The sequence below is a fragment of the Rhinolophus sinicus genome, linkage group LG14 (assembly GCF_036562045.2).
Source record: "Rhinolophus sinicus isolate RSC01 linkage group LG14, ASM3656204v1, whole genome shotgun sequence".
Taxonomy (NCBI): domain Eukaryota; kingdom Metazoa; phylum Chordata; class Mammalia; order Chiroptera; family Rhinolophidae; genus Rhinolophus; species Rhinolophus sinicus.
In genome coordinates, this window is record NC_133763.1 from 41,148,967 (window position 1) to 41,167,696 (window position 18,730).

The 18,730-nt window shown below is 40.8% G+C and overlaps 1 protein-coding gene and 1 pseudogene across 2 annotated transcripts in view; both read left to right on the top strand.

Moving 5' to 3' along the window:
* The window catches only part of EEIG2 (EEIG family member 2), a 68,365-nt gene that overhangs the window by 41,355 nt on the left and 8,280 nt on the right, over positions 1-18,730 (top strand). For both annotated transcript variants that reach the window (XM_074318373.1, XM_019746515.2), the window contains exons 5-10: positions 2,240-2,286; positions 9,204-9,307; positions 14,820-14,915; positions 15,567-15,756; positions 15,856-15,983; positions 16,774-16,843. In XM_074318373.1, the coding sequence (XP_074174474.1) occupies positions 2,240-2,286; positions 9,204-9,307; positions 14,820-14,915; positions 15,567-15,756; positions 15,856-15,983; positions 16,774-16,843 (635 nt within the window). The remainder of the gene's footprint in view (positions 1-2,239; positions 2,287-9,203; positions 9,308-14,819; positions 14,916-15,566; positions 15,757-15,855; positions 15,984-16,773; positions 16,844-18,730) is intronic.
* Positions 9,321-14,813, top strand: LOC141568441 (26S proteasome non-ATPase regulatory subunit 11-like; annotated as a pseudogene).

Sequence of the window (18,730 nt, forward strand, 5' to 3'; positions counted from 1 at the left end):
ATAGATCACACCATTCCGCAGTTCTCCCTTCTGATCTCCTGGCCCCTTAATTACCTTCTTTCTCCCACTCATTGATGCCTTAGCTCCTAGCTCACAGTTGTTCTCTCTATCCCGTCTGTCATCATGTTTGGTGGCTTCAGCATCTGTGTGGGTGAGCTTTCCTTCTGGGCTGTCTCCTCTGTGCAGTCTCTCACTCTGACTAATCTTACATGTGCCTAACGCCTCCAGTTCCTTAAACTACGTATCTCCAGCTACCTTTTCATTTTCTTGATCTCAATTCCTACACCCATGGTCACACTCTGGACTTTCTTGCCAATAGAAACTTTACCAACTCCAAATTTTCGATTTAAAGCATTCCTCTCTCCTGCTACTACCTCTTCTGTCTCCAGCCCTCTTGGTCTACTACTCACTTAGCTATCCTGAACATTACCACTGTCTTACTCTCTCAGCCTCCACTTGCTTTCGCTTTCCTCTTTATCCAGCTTAGATTCCATGATCCATGATTATCATAACTTTCAAAGTACTCCTTGCTCCTTTGTCCCTGTCTCCCTCTGTTGCCTTCCCCTGAACAATCCCTCCCCTGAATAATCCCTAACCTCAGTCAAACTCAACTCTCCTCTCTAGGTCTGCATCCTAGTTGTCGGACATTGCTGCAGAAGATCACACCACCAAGCCTAGCTGGCATCACTAAAGTCATGCCCACCACCACCAGTCGTACTCTACCCCCTTTCCCTGTTGCCTTGAAATTCTGTTTCACACCTTCTTTCTCCTCATTATCGCCACACACCAGTCGTGCTCTCAGCTAATGGTCTTGCTTTATCCTTTATTGAGAACATAGAAGCCATTAAGCGCTAATTCTCTCATCTTTCCATTACAGAATTTACAGGTCTTCCTATCTCTCCAGCCCTCTTGTCCTTTTTGCCTGCTCTTAACGATGAATGAAGTGCCCCTCTTCCTGTCAGAAGTCAATCATACTCATAGGTTCCAGAATCCAAAGCTTGTCTATCAAGAGCTTTGCCCCTTGGATATTCCCCTCTCCTAATCAATCATCTCTCCCTTTAATGAACCATCCTCATTAACACACAAAGCATCAGCTCAGGCAACTTCTCGGCTCCAACCACTGTCGCATTTCTCGATTCTACTTCCCTACACAATTTCTTGAAAGCTGTATGTGGCATCTCCATCTCCTCCCTAAAACTTTCAAGATAGTCAAGAGTGCCGTTTTGATGGAATTGGAAACCAGGTTGTAGAGTTCTATGAAAGAAGAGGTGATGAGGAAACCAGCACAGCAGGTGTAGGTCACACATTTGGTATTTTTAGCATTTAAAGAGAAAAAGAGTAGTAGTGGTCGTACTGGGGTGAAGAGATAAGAATAAAATGAGAATGTAGAATACATATCAGCCATTAGTGTGTATATATATATATATGTATACAACAGTATATATATAATACACTGTTCTTCATTGAGACCATGAGTTTTAGTATTATGCAGTCCTGGGTTCAGATTTCAGCTCTGCCCTTTACTAGCAACCTGATCTTGAAAATATCAATCTCCTAGGCTTAAAATGGAAATATCGATCTCTAATAGGAGTTTTGAAGATTAAATTAAATAATTTATATAAAACACTTAGCTTCTGCCTGGCACATAATAAGTTCTCAAATCATGAATGTTGTTAATACTACCGTTATCATTATTATTCCCAGAAGTACACAGTCAGATCCAATGGCTGATTCTTAAAAGGCACTCAGCAACTAGCAAACAGCAGCATTTCAGAAAACATTAGCAAAGCTTTGAATTCTGATTTAAAGCTGGAGCAAAGGCGGGAAGCATTCTACTCTTACAGGCCACCACCAGCAGGCACCCCTCGAAGCGACAACACGACAAGTTGGAGGGAAACCTTCTAAACACTTGAGCACCGCTGGGAGGAAAGACACAAACTAGATGCACACAGCACATTACCAGAGGCTTGGTGCTGCTGAAGTACCTGCTTTTTGTGTCCATCGTCTCCACTCTGGTTTTTGCCAAAGTTTTGAATGTTAAAAATGATTTTTAGTCTGTGTCTGTTTAAAGCAGCGATTTAATATCGGATGTAATCCAATTTAGCAATCATTTTATTTAATGCTCTCTAAGTAGGAAGTACTGGGCTAGGTGCTCTGGAGGATGCATAGATTAGTAGAACATGGCTTCTCTTCTCAAGAGATCTTTTATAATCACAGAATTTCTTTTTCATATGTTTAGGTTTTGATCAGTATGCAGCTGATGTCTGGTGACCCCTGTTTTAAAACGTAAGTTGATGCTCAGTAAATGTGTTATTTATCTGAAAGTGTAATAGTGATTTATGGGTTTAAATTTTTACATTCATATTTTAGTGTTTACAGGTCAATACCAGTGAAGGGATGGTTCCTTTCCTAGGGAACTGACCTGACCCTCACGGAAGTTACTGTTACCTATTACCAGACGAGCTCAATTACCACACTCAATAATTTTAGCTATATGTCTTTTGCCATCTTCAGGTTTTGGGTAAAATTATACACATTAAAATTTTTAATTTGACATTTGTGGACAAATTTTCTTCAACAAATACCTATAAAGTACCTTCCCATGTCTAGGCCCTGTTCCAGACACAACAGAAATAGCAGGGGGAAAATGATAGACACGGTCCCTGATATCTTGGAGCTTATATTTGAAAACAAACAACAAACTAACAAGTAAATGTATAATATAAAGATGGCAGTGAGTGCTTTGGAGAAAAATAAAGCAGGGTAGGAGGTCCATGGTGGGGGGAGTGCCGCTATTTTCTATGGAGTAGTCAGAGAAGTCCTCCCTGGTAAAGAGGATATTTGAGCAGGGACCTGAAGGAGGTGGGAAGCAGGCCATGCAGATATTTGGGGAAAGAGCATTCGAGGTAGAGGTAACAAAGACAAAAGCCTTGGGGGAGGAGTGTGTTTGACACACTCAAGTGACCGCCAGGAGACCAGTGTGTCTAGAACAGTGAATGAGGGAGGAGAGTAATAGGAGATGAGACCAGCTGATGAAGAGTTTTGTAGGCCATTATAATAGTCTCAGAGGCCACTTATAATGTGAGTGAGATAAAAAGGTACTGAAGGATTTAGAGCAGAGGAATAAAATGACCTGACTGTGACGGCGAGCTAGGGGACAATCTGTGAGCGTGACAAAGGAAGCAAGGGCAGAAGTTGGTAGATAAGTTAGGCGGCTGTTTGATTAGTCCAAAGTTTTGGGCCTGAGTAACTAGAAGAATGGTTTTTCCATGTATTGAAATGAGAGAGCCTACACGAGGAAGAGGTTGGGAGCTTAGGTGTTGATCGTATTAAGTTTGAGATCCCTATTTAACATCTATCCGGGCATATCAAGCAGTCAGTTAGATATACAACTACAGCGTTCAGTGGGGAGCCCCGATTGGAGATACGTACTTGCTTGAAAATCATGACATCATCAGCACATAAATACTAGTTAAAGCCATAAGATACGATTAAATGACCAGTGGGAGTGAGTATAAATTTTTTTAAAAAAGAAAAAAAACCAGACTGCGGTGTGGGACACTCCAGCATGTTAGGGGTTGGACAACCAGTGACGTAGGAGGAAGAACCAAAAGAGAATACTGCCCTGAAAACCAAGTGAAGAACGTGTTTCAAAAAGGAGGGAGTCATAGTCTGTCATACACACTGAAGTGGTCACGGAAAGTGGGGACTGAGGCTTGACCTTTGGATTTTGCAGTATAGACACAGTCGGTGACTTTGACAAATACTTTGGTGGAATGCTTAGACTACAGCTTTGTTGCAGTGCGTTAAGGAGGATTTTGGAGGAGAAAAATTGGACAGTTGAGTACAGTGGTTTCCTTCCTTATCCACAGTTTCGCTTTCTGTGGTTTCAGTTATCCACAGTCATCCGTGGTCCACAAATAGTAAATGGAAAATTCTAGAAATGAACAATTCCTAAGTTTTCAGTTGCACACTGTTCTGAGTAGCGTGATGGAATCTCTCACCATCCCGCTTTGTCCATGTGAATCATCCCTTTGTCCAGCACATCTGCACTGTATCTGCTCCTCACCCGTTAGTCACTTAGTACCCATCTCAGTTATCAGATCGACTGTCACGGTAGCACAGTGCTTGTGTTCAAGTAACCCTGATTTTATTGTTATAATTATTCTATTTTATTATTAGTTATTGTTGTTAATCTCATACAGTGCCTAATCTCAATTAAACTTTAAGATAAGGGAGGACTACTGTATCTGTGTACTGATAGGAATGGTCCAGTAGAGAGGGGGAAATGTGGTGCAGAAGAGAAAGGGGACAATTGCTAGAACAGTGTCCTTGGATTGTTGAGAGGGATGAAGGTAGAGAATATGGCTACAGATGCACATATATGAGATGTGGAAGCATATAGATGTTATTTTAAAATTGGTGCTGGTTTCTTAGTGAAATAGGAAACAAGGTGGTCATTAAAGAGTAAGGATATCGGGTGCGTCCCGTTAGCTCAGTTGGTTAGAGCGCGGTGCTCTTAACAAGGTTGCCAGTTCGATTCCCACCTGGGCCACATGGGCCACTGTGAGCTGCACCCTCCACAACTAGATTGAAACAGCTACTTGAGTTGGATTGATGGGTCCTGGAAAAACACGCTTAAAATAAACAAAAGTTTAAAAAAAAAAAAAAGATGAAAGATGGAGGTGGTGGTTTGAAGAAAGAGGAAAAGATGTGTAAAAGGCTTCTCAGAGAGTGGGCGAGTGAACTGAATGGAAGAAAGCAGTAGGATTGCCTGTCAGCAATTGAAGACACTTAATGATTAAACATGAAAGTTAATTAGATGTTATTTAAATATCTGAGAAAAATATATTTAGAAAAGTAAAGAAAACATTACTTCCCTATGCATCAACTTCATGTTTTTAATAGCAACATCTGTGTAGTTCTCTACTCACATACTGTTTTGTAAACATGAAAATATATACTTTAATATAAATCTTTTATTGATTAAACCTATGCATTTTCCTCTAACTTAGCCTTCCTGTACTGTCTTCTCTCAAACCATAATTTCCTGACTTCTTTATTTCCTGCTGTCTTGGGACTAAACAGTTTTTGATATACTATTTTTTATTTCTTGGGTGACAGTATGTTTTTCTAGTGGAATCAGTTTTGGGTGAAAGGCGACAATGAGCAGCAAAACTTAGTAGAAGAAAATGAATTTATCGTTTCTTCTCATGAACTTTTTATGAACAAATAGTCCCTTACTAGCCCTTCCTCTGCTATTTTACCTCTTTACTTGTGAAATTTAAATACTGAAAAGCTCAAAAATAGATCACTTTATGTTCTGTATTATCTCCACAAATGTAATTCTGAGTTTATATTTATAGAAAAAGACTTTTATAACTTACTAGAATAAATAGACCTTACCTCAGCCCAAGATATATGAAAGTATTTCTCCGGAGACTCAAACCCCCAATATTTGTTTTCTCTTTTCTTTGAATATCTGAAATTATGCATCTGTCCGTGGAAAAAGGGCAACTCTTAACACATCCATTCACTTGTACATACTAAGTATGGATTGAATAGGAAAAAGTAAATTATTTTTATCAACTTATATTTAAGTGTATATAAATACATAAAATCATAGTACTTTAGAGCTGAAAAGGATGTTGGAAGTTGTTCAGTTTGGTGATTTTTCCCCCCAAAATATTTAGTCATAAGGTTGTTTTTGGCTCAAATGTATTATAATCCCAGTATATGACATTTTTCTATTGAGAGGCAAAAATGTGTGTACCCCCCTGAAGTCCCTGATGGAGCTTCATGAAGTCAGTTCAGCAAGTGTTGGTATAATCCAGGTCCTCATTTTACAGATGAGAAAACTAAGGCACAGAGCACTAGAGTGACTGCGTATTTGTCTGTAAGACACAGATTTAAATAACTGCTGGAGAAGCTCATTCCATTTTCTCTGCCTTTGTCTGTCTTTAAATTTTTCATGATATAAAATTTTTTAAAAAACCTACTAGAGAAACTATTGGTAAAGCCAATCCTTAGCATTTTCAGATTAAATTCTAGTTTTGGTATTTTATGAGCAGAAGATCTGTGGCATAGACTGTATAATTTTTCTGAAGCAAAGTTTATACTATGAGGCCAGTATTTTATGAAGAACAGCCAGTAAGTCAAGCTCTAACCACCTAGTACCTCCTACTCTGTTTTATAGTTCTCCACAACTCATCAAATATCCACCAACTCTTATAAAAGAATGAAACTGACTCTGAAAAGAAAGGCAACCACTAGTGCTGATAAAGCAAAAGAATATTTTGAGAGAAAAATTATACACTATACTGGCATTTGGTGATAAAGCAGATCTAGGGATGATGTGACCCCTTGAATAGCTGTGGAGCATTTATAGTCTAGAAGAAAGGAAGTGACCATTTGTCAGCATGATTAAATGAAGATTACAGTTTCCCAATTTGATTCTTGAAACAGCTGTGTGATGTGAGTAGTAACCGTACCTGTAACTGAGGCTCAGAAGTTATAGAGCTGGTTTGTCCTGGTCCCAGGATGCGCTCATTCAGTCATGTCTGTGCACTGACAGCTGCCATGCTCACACATTCACCAAAATGAGTAAGATCAACGCTGCCCTGAAGGATTCACTGCTTATGTGGGAAATGGACACACAACATACGATGTTACTGAGGCAGAGAGGACGGAGTCCCATCTACTTTTCCCTGAAAGTCAGGAAAGTCTTCACTGAGGGGGTGACACTGAGCTAAGTTTGAAAAGATAAATAGGAAAGTAGTAAGCAGGGGAGGCGGAGAGAGACATTCCAGAAAGAGAAAGCAGCTTACACAAGTTTATGGCGTTCTTACAGGGCATGGAATATCTACAGAATACCAAGTAGGTGGTGTGGTCATTTTAGAAGGTCCTTTTTCATATACTGTTAACATTACTGTGAAATTAAAATAAAATAATCTAATCGCTTTTGTTCTTTAATTCAGCTGCATTCAATAATTTCTGTAAGGGATATAAAACCATTTCCAGAACAAAAGGGGTGATAGAATAAAAGCTGGCACGTGATAGGCACTCGGGGATTATTTATGCAACACGCCTGAGTTGTTTAGGGAGACTTAGGAGAGCTGCCAAGGCACAGCTCACCTTTTAGATTCTAAGTTTGCCTTAATATCAATCCCCATGGTTGATGAATTTTCTCCATCATGCTTAGTTGCCCCAATATTAGAGCAGTTAGTGTTGCAGATGGCTGAAATGATCAAGGGTTGGAGTTCTTCAAGTGTTCTGAGACTGCAGAACAAGGGCTGCCAAACTGAAGAAATCGCTAAGAGTGTCTGACTGTGGAGTCAGGCCGGACAGGAAAGAGCGGAGCCAGAGGGAGGCTGATAGAGAAGGAGAAAGGGAAGAGGCCTCGGGCTGGGAGGTCTGAAGGGCCGGAAAACGGGTCTAAGAGGTGGGGGGACAGAGGCGCTGTAATCAGGCCATCTGTCAAAGGAAAACCAGAGGAGCTGCCATTAAAATGATAAGAATTGGGTCAGGCCAGCATGAGCCGCCATCAGTGATTAATGCCGGTGACTATCGGCTCCATTCTTTGCAGGTGTATTTACTGTTAGTCTTTCTTATACATTGAGTGCAGGCTTTTTCACCAAGCTGTTTTATATCACAGCAGGTCCTCCAATAACATTGTTTCATTATAGCATCGATGAGATACGGTAGGAACTTAACTCTTGTTTATGTCAATTAGCTTAAAGTAAAACTGGTCTTGTTTGTACCTCATTTGTCTTAAAGTCACAGAACCCATCAACAATGTTAAGTGAGGACTCACTGTATTTAAAAATACAGCTTTTGATAATTGCAGAGGTAGGTCAAGGCCAGACTACAGAGGGCCTGATAGTACCATTCTAAGGAGTTTGAGCTTTATCTCTAAGGAGCTAGTGAAGTATTAAAATCAGAGAGGAACGTGTTCATATGCACGTTTCAGAAAGACCACAGCGACAGTAGCATAGAATGGACGTCGGCAGACTACGTAGCTAAGAGACTCTTGTCGTCATCCAGGAAAAGGTACAAAGGCCAAACTAATTAGTGGAGGCAGAGGAGAGATGGTAAATAGGAAAAATATTAGGCGAGAATCTGCGGAATTTGGAAATTGGATGTGGAGAAATGGGAGTAGGAAGGAGACAGGCAATACCTAGGGTTCTAGTTTTGGTGACTTCGTGGGTTGTGGCAGCACTCACAGAGATGAGGAATACAAGAAGAAGGCAGATTGGAGACAGAAGATAAGTTTGGTTGGGGATATGGGACTTTGATTTACTTGCAGGACAAATACTTGAAAATTTCTCGATAGGACATGGAATTTTGGAAATTAGAAGATCCTGGGATATAAAGAAATTAAATAGGTTTAATGGCAATCTTAAATGTCTGTATCCTCAAGGACCTGAATCAGCTTCACGATTCCTTTGATCATCTTCCTATTTTGTCTCAGGTCACCGAGGAATAGTCTCTAGGAAAATGTGGTTTTTCCCAGGAAGATCAACCTCAAAAGGTTAGGGATGTTTTATTCAAAAAAAAAAATAAAAAAATTTCTATTAGAACTCCAACTTGCCCCACCCTTTTTCACAGCTTCCACATGAAGATAGCAGCCTACTTCCATCACCTGCTTCTAGAGAATCCAGCCCAAAACGCAAATCTAAACAATTGAGGTTCTTTATAGACTCTCCCTGAGGCAAGTGAACCATTTATAGAGAAGAAAGTAGACAAGAAAACCATGGACAGTATTTAAGAAGTTAGTGACGCCAACGAGAGAACATAGGCACTGAGGCAGGAGGTACCCCTTCCAACTTCAGATGCAGAGGGGCTTGGAGCTGCCTCCTCCACCTCTCAGACGCCTCCCTGCCTGGTCTGAGCGTAGAGCTGACAGTTGAAGCACCCTCCACTGTTAGTTCTGGGAACACACTGAGTCTTTCTCTCTTTTCCAGACTCCCTTTCTAGTCTCACATTTTTTGTTGTATAAAAAACTCCCGCCGTGAATTTCATTCACGTTTTGAGGATGCTCATACATTATTCGTTGATCTTTATTAACTTTCCCCCTCAAAGAGGTAGCATTACAGGCACCTTACCAAGGTTGTGTACTGACTACACAACCAATCTGACAATATTTCTAACTTTCAGATTCCCCCGTATACCAAATTCTGATCCTTAGAAATGTGTATTTACAGGCCTCCTTCTACATCAATGTCTATACCAATTGCTGGTGAATCTGAATCTCTGGAAGAAGATAGAAAAGGTGGAGAGACTCTCAAAATCCATCTTGGAATAGCAGGTATGGATGTGTAGTTTATTGTTGTTTTAATTTGTGAGAAACAGTGCCACTTGATGTTCTAAAGGTTTCCCTTTATTCCCTCCCAGATTTAAAATTCTATAGATGTATGACTTGAAGTGGACCAATGAGTATCAGCAGAGTTTTGATTATGCAGTTTCTGGTTAAGCCGACGCTTCGTTTTGTCGAAGTGTTATGTTTGTTCTGACCGATTAAAAGCTAAATGTTGCAGTGACACCCCCCCTCCCCCCACACTGTATGCTTCTCCTCCCCACACGTAACAACAGGAGACTGCAGGGTTAGGATCAGTGAATCCTTCCTGCACTTTTAACCTTTCATTAGATTGTTCTCTTTAGTATGTAAATATTCCGAATTTTTTCTCATATTGAAAAAAAAAAAAAAAAAACACAATAACTCATTGATTAGCCCTACATGTTTCTCTGGCTACTGCTCTTCTGTGGGTTATTGCTCTCTTTCCCCTCCCTCTTTCTCACACTTTTTATAGCCAAATTTCCAGAAAGAATATACTGCCCATTTATTCCTAAACACCTATGCAGTCTGGCTTCTAGCTTCCTCTTCTTTCACCTTCCTCTTAAACGTGGATGTTTCACAGGCCTGTCCCTCTGCTCACTCTCCCTGGACAATGTCATCTGTCTTCCTGGAGTCAACTGTCACATAAATGTACATGGGGTCATGTCAGTATGAGTTAAATACTTTCCATTTACACATTTGTGTTGCCGCCCCACCTCCTTCCTGAACTCCAGGCACATATTTCCAAATGCTTTTTGGAAAGGTCCACTTCATGTCACATCTTATACTGACATCCATCTATTTATCTTTCTCCTCAGCCCATTCTTCACGATCAGGTCTTATTTGTCTCTCCGTGTCTCCAGCATAATGCCCAGGCCACAGTAGAAATTCAGTGAATATTCAATGAATGGGTGTCCTCAGGTGTGTCAGTTGCACATAGCCAGCACGTCTTCCTAACTCTTCCTCTTGTAGCTTCTGTCTCAGTTTTCCTGGCACACATTTCTACTTAGTGACTGAGTCCTGTCATTTGTGCCTGCTAAACGTCTCTTCCTCTGAGCTGAATTATTATGAAAACCCTCACCCCGTTTCTCCTGTTGCCAACGTGATCTTCCCAAAATGTGTATCTCATCATGTCACACCCTTGCTTAAAAGCCACTGAATTCTTTCCTTCTTTAAACTCACAGAAGGTCCTTCATTAGCAGGCACCTGCTCACCTCTCCTTTCCCTTCAATCTACACCACTACCCTATTGGCCAGTTTCACCAGATGATTTCCTTTTCTGCAAACAAGCCGTGTTGTTCTCTGTGCTCTTCCCCAGCTAATCTGGCTGAGGAATTCCTAGATAAGACCCGGAGTTAACCTCTCCTGTGGGGTCTTTCCCCCATTATCAGGTCGTGTTCCATGCACTTGTCTTTGGAGCTCTATCATAGCAGCCTCTTTTTGGTGCTTGTACGTATCTTAGTATTTGCCACATTGTATTATAACTGCTTCTACCTCTAAACTCTGAGCATATATTTTTTGTCTTACTTATTTTGTACCCCCTGTGTACGGTATTGGGCACCTGACTTGGTAAGAGGTTAATAAATAGTTACTGAATGAATACATTTTGTAAACCACTAGATAAATGGATGAATTAAGATCTGAGCCAACCATGGGAGTACAGGGTTAGTCCTGTATAATTCTTGATATGAACCAAGTCTTGGAGTTCAGACTTTGTTGGTCCAATTGCGTTCAGTATCATTTATACACTGCTGCCATAATTGCTGTTACTCAGGTGGTTTCCTTTCTAAATGAAAAACAGTTCGTTTCCAGATATTTCACCCTAATGAAAATGGTCACAGTTCTGCGTTCTTTGGAAGAAGCCTGGTTCTGGAAATACGTAACTGTCATCTGGAATGTGCACGTTATCAGGGAACTGTTAGAAATGACTTTGACACTGCTTTCTTTTAAATACATTTACTTTGAAACTAAATACTATAATCAATTTCTTAAGAATCTTTGCTCTCAGTGCTGTATTCCATGCTATGTTGACTTAAACCACAGATATTTGGCCAAATTATAGCCTAGCACTAGCAACACTAATGTTAAAGTAATAAAGTGCTCTTTAGTTTACTGCTGTCATCAATGTTTTGAGAGCAAGATTTTCTAAAAAAACCTGACAATTTTGTGAGAATTTATAAGAATACACCTGACTCATTTTTATTAGCAATACCAAACAATAAAAACTGAAATAGTTTTCAGATAGAGGGCTGTTAAATGTTATTGAAAGAAAGTACTACAGGTCTGGCATCAGCGGCCACAGTAGGGGACACTGTGAGAGCAGCAAGATGGCGTCACTGGCCGTGGGGGAGTCCAGGGAGCCCCATCTGTACTGAGCACCACCGGGAGGCCTCCTTCGACATCCTGCATCCGTGGTGAAGCGTGACATTCCGGAGGGAGGTGAGGAAGCCGTGCAGGTCCAAGCACAGAGCATCCTGGAACTAGGGTCTCTCCTGGTGAAGACAACAAGTTGTACAGCTTGGAGGACTCCTGAAGTACGTGTGAGCCTTCCGTCAGCAAGGCTAAAGCAGCTCGTCTTACCCGCTCTCTTCTCCATCTGTTTCTTAATATGGAAGCAGCTACAGGGCAGCAGGTCGGGTTGTGTTTAGAGTGCATTCAATGGGACAAAGCAGAGAAAAGAACTTTCTTACACCAAGCTTTGGAAATAAGACTGGTGTCTTTGTACTTTGGTACCAAAAGGTACCAGGAAGCACTGCATTTGGGTTCTCGGCTGCTGCAGGAGTTGAAAAAGATGACAAAGGCCTTTTGGTGGAAATACAGCTTTTAGAAAGTAAAACATACCATGCCCTGAGCAACTTGCAGAAAGTCCACGCTGCGTTATCTCTGAGCGAACCACAGCAAATACCATCTGCCCCCCCAAATTGCAGGCCACCTTGGGTATGCACCCAGGTATTACCCATGCAGCAGAGAGGCTTGGAAAACTGCATCCTCACATTTCCATGAGGTATTTGAGGGTTGTGACTCCATCGATAGCCCCAAAGCCATCTCTGAAGTACATGTCTCTGAAGTACATGTTACGGTGCAAAATCATGCCTGGCACCCCAGAAGACGCCCAAGCTTTGGTGAACAGGAGGCTCGCACTTCAGTATGTGGGAGGCAGAGAGAAGCAGTAAGATTCGTGGCCCAGGCTAGCAAGAACAGACACTGGCAGATTTTGAAAAGGCCCTGACAGATGACCGGACCGACCTATGGGATGACCCACCATCAGAACACACTTGGCCAAGTTGTGTAGTAACTTCCTGGAACAGAATCCGATCCGAGTCACTGAGCCTTTTTCCCAAGTACAGATCGAACACATTTCGAGCCTCAGCAAACTTTCCAAGGCCGAGGTGGAAAAGAAATTATCACAGATGATTCTTGATAAGAAGTTCATGGGGTCTTGGGCTAGGGGGAGGGAGTCCTGGTTACTTTTTATGAACCCCCAGTAGATAAAACTTACGAAGCTGCTCTGGAAACAATTCAGAACGGGAGTGAAGTAGTGGATTCTCTCCAGAACAAAGCCAAGAACCTAATGTGCGTTGGATCTGTGGCAGTCTTTTGGAGAGTGTGTGTGGCACGAGGCTGAAACCTTTGGGGAAAATGCTAGGAGACTCTTTTTTCTTTCTGTTCTACTTTTCCCTCTGAAAGCTTTTAAATCCTCATTCAGTGCATCTGAATTCCAGCTGATGAGTGTGCCAGTTTTTGTGTAATCTTTACTGGCCCAACTTGGAAGTGGGGGCATTGCTTAAAAAAAAGAAGAAGGAAAAGGTTATTCTAAAAAAAAAAAGGAAGAAGGCCCACACTCCCTAACACTGTGCTCTCTGCCTCCTGCGAGAGGGCCACCACGCCAGGCCCTCTTCAGAGTTGGGTGTTTTCTTGACCATCAAAGCAACGACTTTTTATTCTGCTTGTACTGAACCAAAACAAACAAGTGTGTTCAGACTGCTGTTTTCTTTTTTATTTGAAATGCGGCGTTCTTTCCCCTGGCATATGGCCTGTCCACCTCCCCTCCCCTCCAACAAATTGCTCCAACACATTCGCCGAAGGTCAGCCCCAGCCGCACAGCAGCAGCAACACCTGCAGGCCCCGCTCCGACCTGTGAAGGAATGGGGACCGGGCCAGGAGCTGGTGTCACCATGGCCACACAGGGGGCAGTGTGGGCCCTCAGGGAGCCTGCGTGGGGCTCTTCTTCACATAGTCAACTATGTTCGACGTCAGTGTTTTAATTACTCCTCTCCTGCTCCTCTCTCCCTTCTCTTTCCCCTCTCTCAACCTGGAGACGGACCATCACGTCTGTCTTCCTCCTCCCCACCCAAAGGACTCAGACTACCTGAAATCCATTAGCTGTTCTACCTGGCCCACTCCTCCTCTCCTGCTGTCAGATGGATTTATTCCCTTTTTTTAACAATGAACATTGGAAATGAGACTGTAGGGTGTGATTTGGTGGGTTTTTGTTTTAATTTTTGTTGTTGGGTTTTCAAGCAACCTCTCCCTCCCAGGGATCGTCTTTATTTACCTCTTAGAAATCGAACAGATGGGCAGTGGAGCATGTGTTTCAACATGCTTTGTTTTCTGATGAGGTTCCATAACCAGCTTTAATGCCATTGGGCAAGTCAGCTTCTGCACCTCTATTGTGCTCGGCTCTGTTTTCTTTTTAAAGAGGAAACTTTTTTTCCCCTACACTTTTATTTATTTTTTAAGTGTGTTTTTCCAGGACCCATCAGCTGCAAGTCAAGTAGTTGTTTCAATCTAGTTGTGGATGGCGCAGCTCACAGGATCCCATGTGGGGATTGAACCGGCAACCCTGGTGTTAGGAGCACCGCGCTCTAACCAACTGAGCTAACCGGCCGCCCCTCTATTTTCTTCTTCCCCTCATCTCTTTGTTTTCTCTCTTTCCCTTTCCCCCTCCTCCTGCCTCCTTCCTGTTGGCCTCCTTTTATCTTTCTTTCCCTTTCTCAGATTATCCTTCCAGGTTTTCATAATGAATTTACATTTTGTAAAAGGATTTGTTGTACCAGGTTTTACATCCTCACTGAATCTGACTGGCTTTTATTGTCCTCTCGAAAATCAGGTTTTTGTTCCCAGTGTCTCTTCCCATCATGTCCAGTCACTTTTTTGGTTTTGGCACCATCAATACCAGATGTACAAATGGTTCTTACTAACAAACACCAGGTATAGCTGATGTTCAGATGAGTTCCAGTAAAAACAATTCTTTTCAAAAAAAAAATACTGTAGTTCTTCAGTAAACTAAGGTATTTAAGTTTTTTTTATTTTCTTGCAGTACACTTTTTTACATTGTACTGACTTAAAGGGATCTCTTTCACTTTGTAACTTATTTTCCTTAATAATGAACTTGGAAGTTTAGGAAATCTGCAAATTAGAATACGAGTTGACCATTGATTGACTTGTTGGCCATAATAGTAACATTATGTTATGACATATTGCAGATCTCTCAGCAAAGAGTGCCTCTGTTCCAGATGAACTTGGTGCCTGTGGACATTCTAGAACATCAAGCTATGCAAGCCAGCAGTCAAAAGTGTCAGGTACTATCCTTCGAAAGATGATTGGATAAAGAAGATGTGTGAGATATATATATATATATATATATATATATATATATATATATATATATATACAATGGAATACTATTCTGCCATAAGAAAAGATGAAATAGTGCCATTTGCAACAACATGGATGGGTCTTGAGATTATTATGCTAAGCGAAATAAGTCAGACAGAAAAAGTCGAGAACTATATGATTTCACTAATATGTGAGATATAAAACTGAAAGCAACAAAGGAACAAGACAAAGAAACAAAAACTCATAGACATAGACAATAGTTTAGTGGTTACCAGAGGGGAAGGGGGAAGGGAAGTGGTAGGTGAGGATAAATGGGATCAAATATACGGTGATGGACGGAAAACTGACTCTGGGTGGTGAACACACAATGTGATATATAGATGATGTAATACAGAGTTGTTCACCTGAAATCTATGTAACTTTACTCACCAGTGTCAGCCTAATAAACTTCAATTTAAAAAAAAAATAACAGGTAGAGGCCAAAAATGAAGCTGAATTCCTTCGACATTTATCGCTTTAATTTCATTATTGAAATTGCTGTGATGTGGGAGGAGAACGTCTGATTGCAGTGTGTTTGACATTAGTGCTCTATCCAAAATGGTTTTCTCTGACAGGGTATAGCACGTGCCACTCCCGGTCATCTAGTTTCTCTGAGTTCTGCCACAGGAGAAACACCTCAGTGGGAAGCACATCGACAGGAACTGAAAGTATTCTGGAGCCATGTGATGAAGTCGAGCAAAAAGCAGCTGAACCAAACCTTGATACAGCTGATAAAGAAGATACAGCTTCCGAAACACTCAACAGGTATCAGTTTTGGTCTCAGTTTAAATGAGGAAAAAGAAAAAACACCTTTGTTATCATAACATAATAAAAAAGAGGGGACATTTTTAATTATTTTCAAAGGTGCCCAGTGAAACAAGATTCTGTAGAATCTCAGCTGAAACGAGTTGATGACACCAGAGTGGATGCAGATGACATTGTGGAGAAAATATTACAAAGTCAAGACTTCAGCCTCGATTCCAGTGCAGAAGGTATGCAGGTGATAATTGAATATATATAGATGCAAGTCACCCAGGTTTGTATAACCCAGGGGTCAGCAGGACCTCGTGACCTGACTGTAGTACATTTGTAAAATAAATGTCATGCCCATAAAAATCTGAAGATAACTTTGTAGCTTATTTCGAAGAACAGATACTAAATTCGGAATAGGATGAACTTTTAAAAGATCAATTTTAAAGAGAGCTTTTATTGTAATTTTTAGTTATGCGTCAGTGTCTACCATGTTTGTGTACCTGGTGTAGATAGCTACATTTGCTTTGTCAAAGCTGGACATTAGTACTTCAAGTCACTATCATAATTTGGAAAGTTGGGTGGTGATCTTGAAATGATACTGAATAACAGAATCTTTTTCATTCCCTCCTTAGCATTTTCACTGAAACTTAAAATTTACCACCAATTTGAAAGGTATAATTACTCATGCTAGTGTGAATAGAGAGCAGTTAACAATAGCTTTCGCTCCATTATATAACTGGTTGTAAAGAGAAATAATTAAATTTCACTTGTGGAAATTTGTAGAAGAGCTGTCTTGACTCAGTTTTAAGAAAAATATCTTTTCATTAAAAAAAAAGAAAAGAAAAATAGCTTTAGGAGAGCCAATGAAAAATAACTATTAGAATATCTTTTAAATTGCCTGTTTTAAAACATGTATATAGTTTTTTAAAGCTTTTTATTTCTTTAAAATGTAAAATATGAATTTATTACAATATGAATATTATTTGGCAGTAATCTAATAATTGTACCCACGGTATTTTAAATGTGCAGAAGAAGGACTGCGGTTATTTGTGGGTCCTGGGGGAAGCACAAGCTTTGGCAGCCATCATCTTCCAAATAGGTATGTATTCCAAACAGTATCTTATTAAAATCAAGAACAGACTGACTTTTTTTTTTAAATGTTCATGAATAGAAGAAGAAAGTTATAAAGTTTGTACTCGGCTGAGGCTACAATACACAAATCTTAGCAGTTCCATGAGAATTACAGCTCTTCATGTAGCTCGTAGTTTTCCTTATTCCGAGTACATTTGGAATTATTTAAGTTTATTTGTTGATTTCCTTAGATGTATTTTTAGAACGTATTAGTAGAGGACCAGTAGAGGACTGGGTGGAATGCAATACAAAAAGGACATTTAGAAACGAGTTCTTAGTCTAATATATTGGAAAGAGCAAAGCCAAATTACATTTTCAGTCAGTGGTCTTGTGTGTTATGAGTTGTTATGAGCCACTGAGCACCATCCGCTGATATTAACCTTTCTTGTACTTTCCTTTTCTCCACCCACTGGAGTCTAACATACATATTAAGAAAATTTCAGAAAACCAAACGTCATTTTGGTAGTTATTCAGATTCAGGTGAAGAAAATGCACCTGCCAAACTTAATATTCTCATTCCTGGCACTGCGACAAAGGATAATAAGCACAGATGCTGAGGACACCGTAGGAATGCTGATCACTCCCTTGCTTCCCCACAGCCAGATCCCTGTCCTTCTGTGCACCCCTGATACTCAGCATTTCCATGTAATGTTTATGTAGAGTTCCAGCACGACTACAGAGTAAGTCCGAGTTGCAGGGGGAGGGAGTCCCCTTTGGTCCAAGACAGTTATCTTTTTTTTTTTTTTTTTTTAATTTTTTTAAAATTGGGGAATATTGGGGAACAGTGTGATTCTCCAGGGCCTATCAGCTCCAGGTCATTGTCCTTCATTCTAGTTGTGGAGGGCACAGCTCAGCTCCAAGTCCAGTCACCGTTTTCAATCTTTAGTTGCAGGGGGCACAGCCCACCATCCCATGCGGGAATTGAACCGGCAACCTTGTTGCTAAGAGCTCGTGCTCTAACCAACTGAGTCATCCAGCCGCCCCTCCGGCAGCTCAGCGGGCAGCTTGTTGTCTTCAATCTAGTTGTGGAGGGCGCAGCTCACTGGCCCACGTGGGAATCAAACTGGCAACCCTGTTGTTCAGAGCTCGCGCTCTAACCAAGACAGTTATTTTATTCTCTAATGAGCAAAACCTAAAAGAATTTTTAATTCACTTCTATCAGTATTCCTTTTATTGAGTACCTCCTATGTGTCCGGCACATTGCAGGGCCCAAAGGATACAAAGGACACAGCAAATACCCACATCAACAGCTAACTATAATACAATCAGTGGGGGTAGATAAGAGAGGGGTATAGAAAGATGCTATAAAGGAACAGGTCATTTGAAAAGAGGTTTATAAAGGATTAGCACAATTTAGACCTTTCGAACCCTTTCATTGACTTAACCAATTCATTAACTATCTATTGGGCCAACTTGTAGGCAAGGATGCAAAGATGAAAGACCTAGCTTTTACCCTCAGCCAACTTATGGTCTAGCACCTGAGGTTGGCAACCTACAGTCCGAGGGCCCGTTTGGCCCACTGCCTGTTTTGTAAATAAAGTTTTATTGAAATACAACAACACCTGTTTATGTATTGTCCATGGCTGCTTTGTGCTATTGTAGCAGAGTTGAGTAGTACAGCAGAGACCATATGGCCCACCAAGCCTAAAATATTTACTATCTGACCCTTTCTTTCTAGCAGGTGAGATACACAAATGAACTAAAATGTATAATAGTATGATAAGTACTATAATATAAAAAAGTAGAGTAAACTCTGATAGAACAGAGATGGGCCCTCACTCAGAAAACTTCCTGGAAGAGTTGACACTTCAGAGTCTTTGGATGAATAAAATATAGATTGGAGTGTTACCAGGTG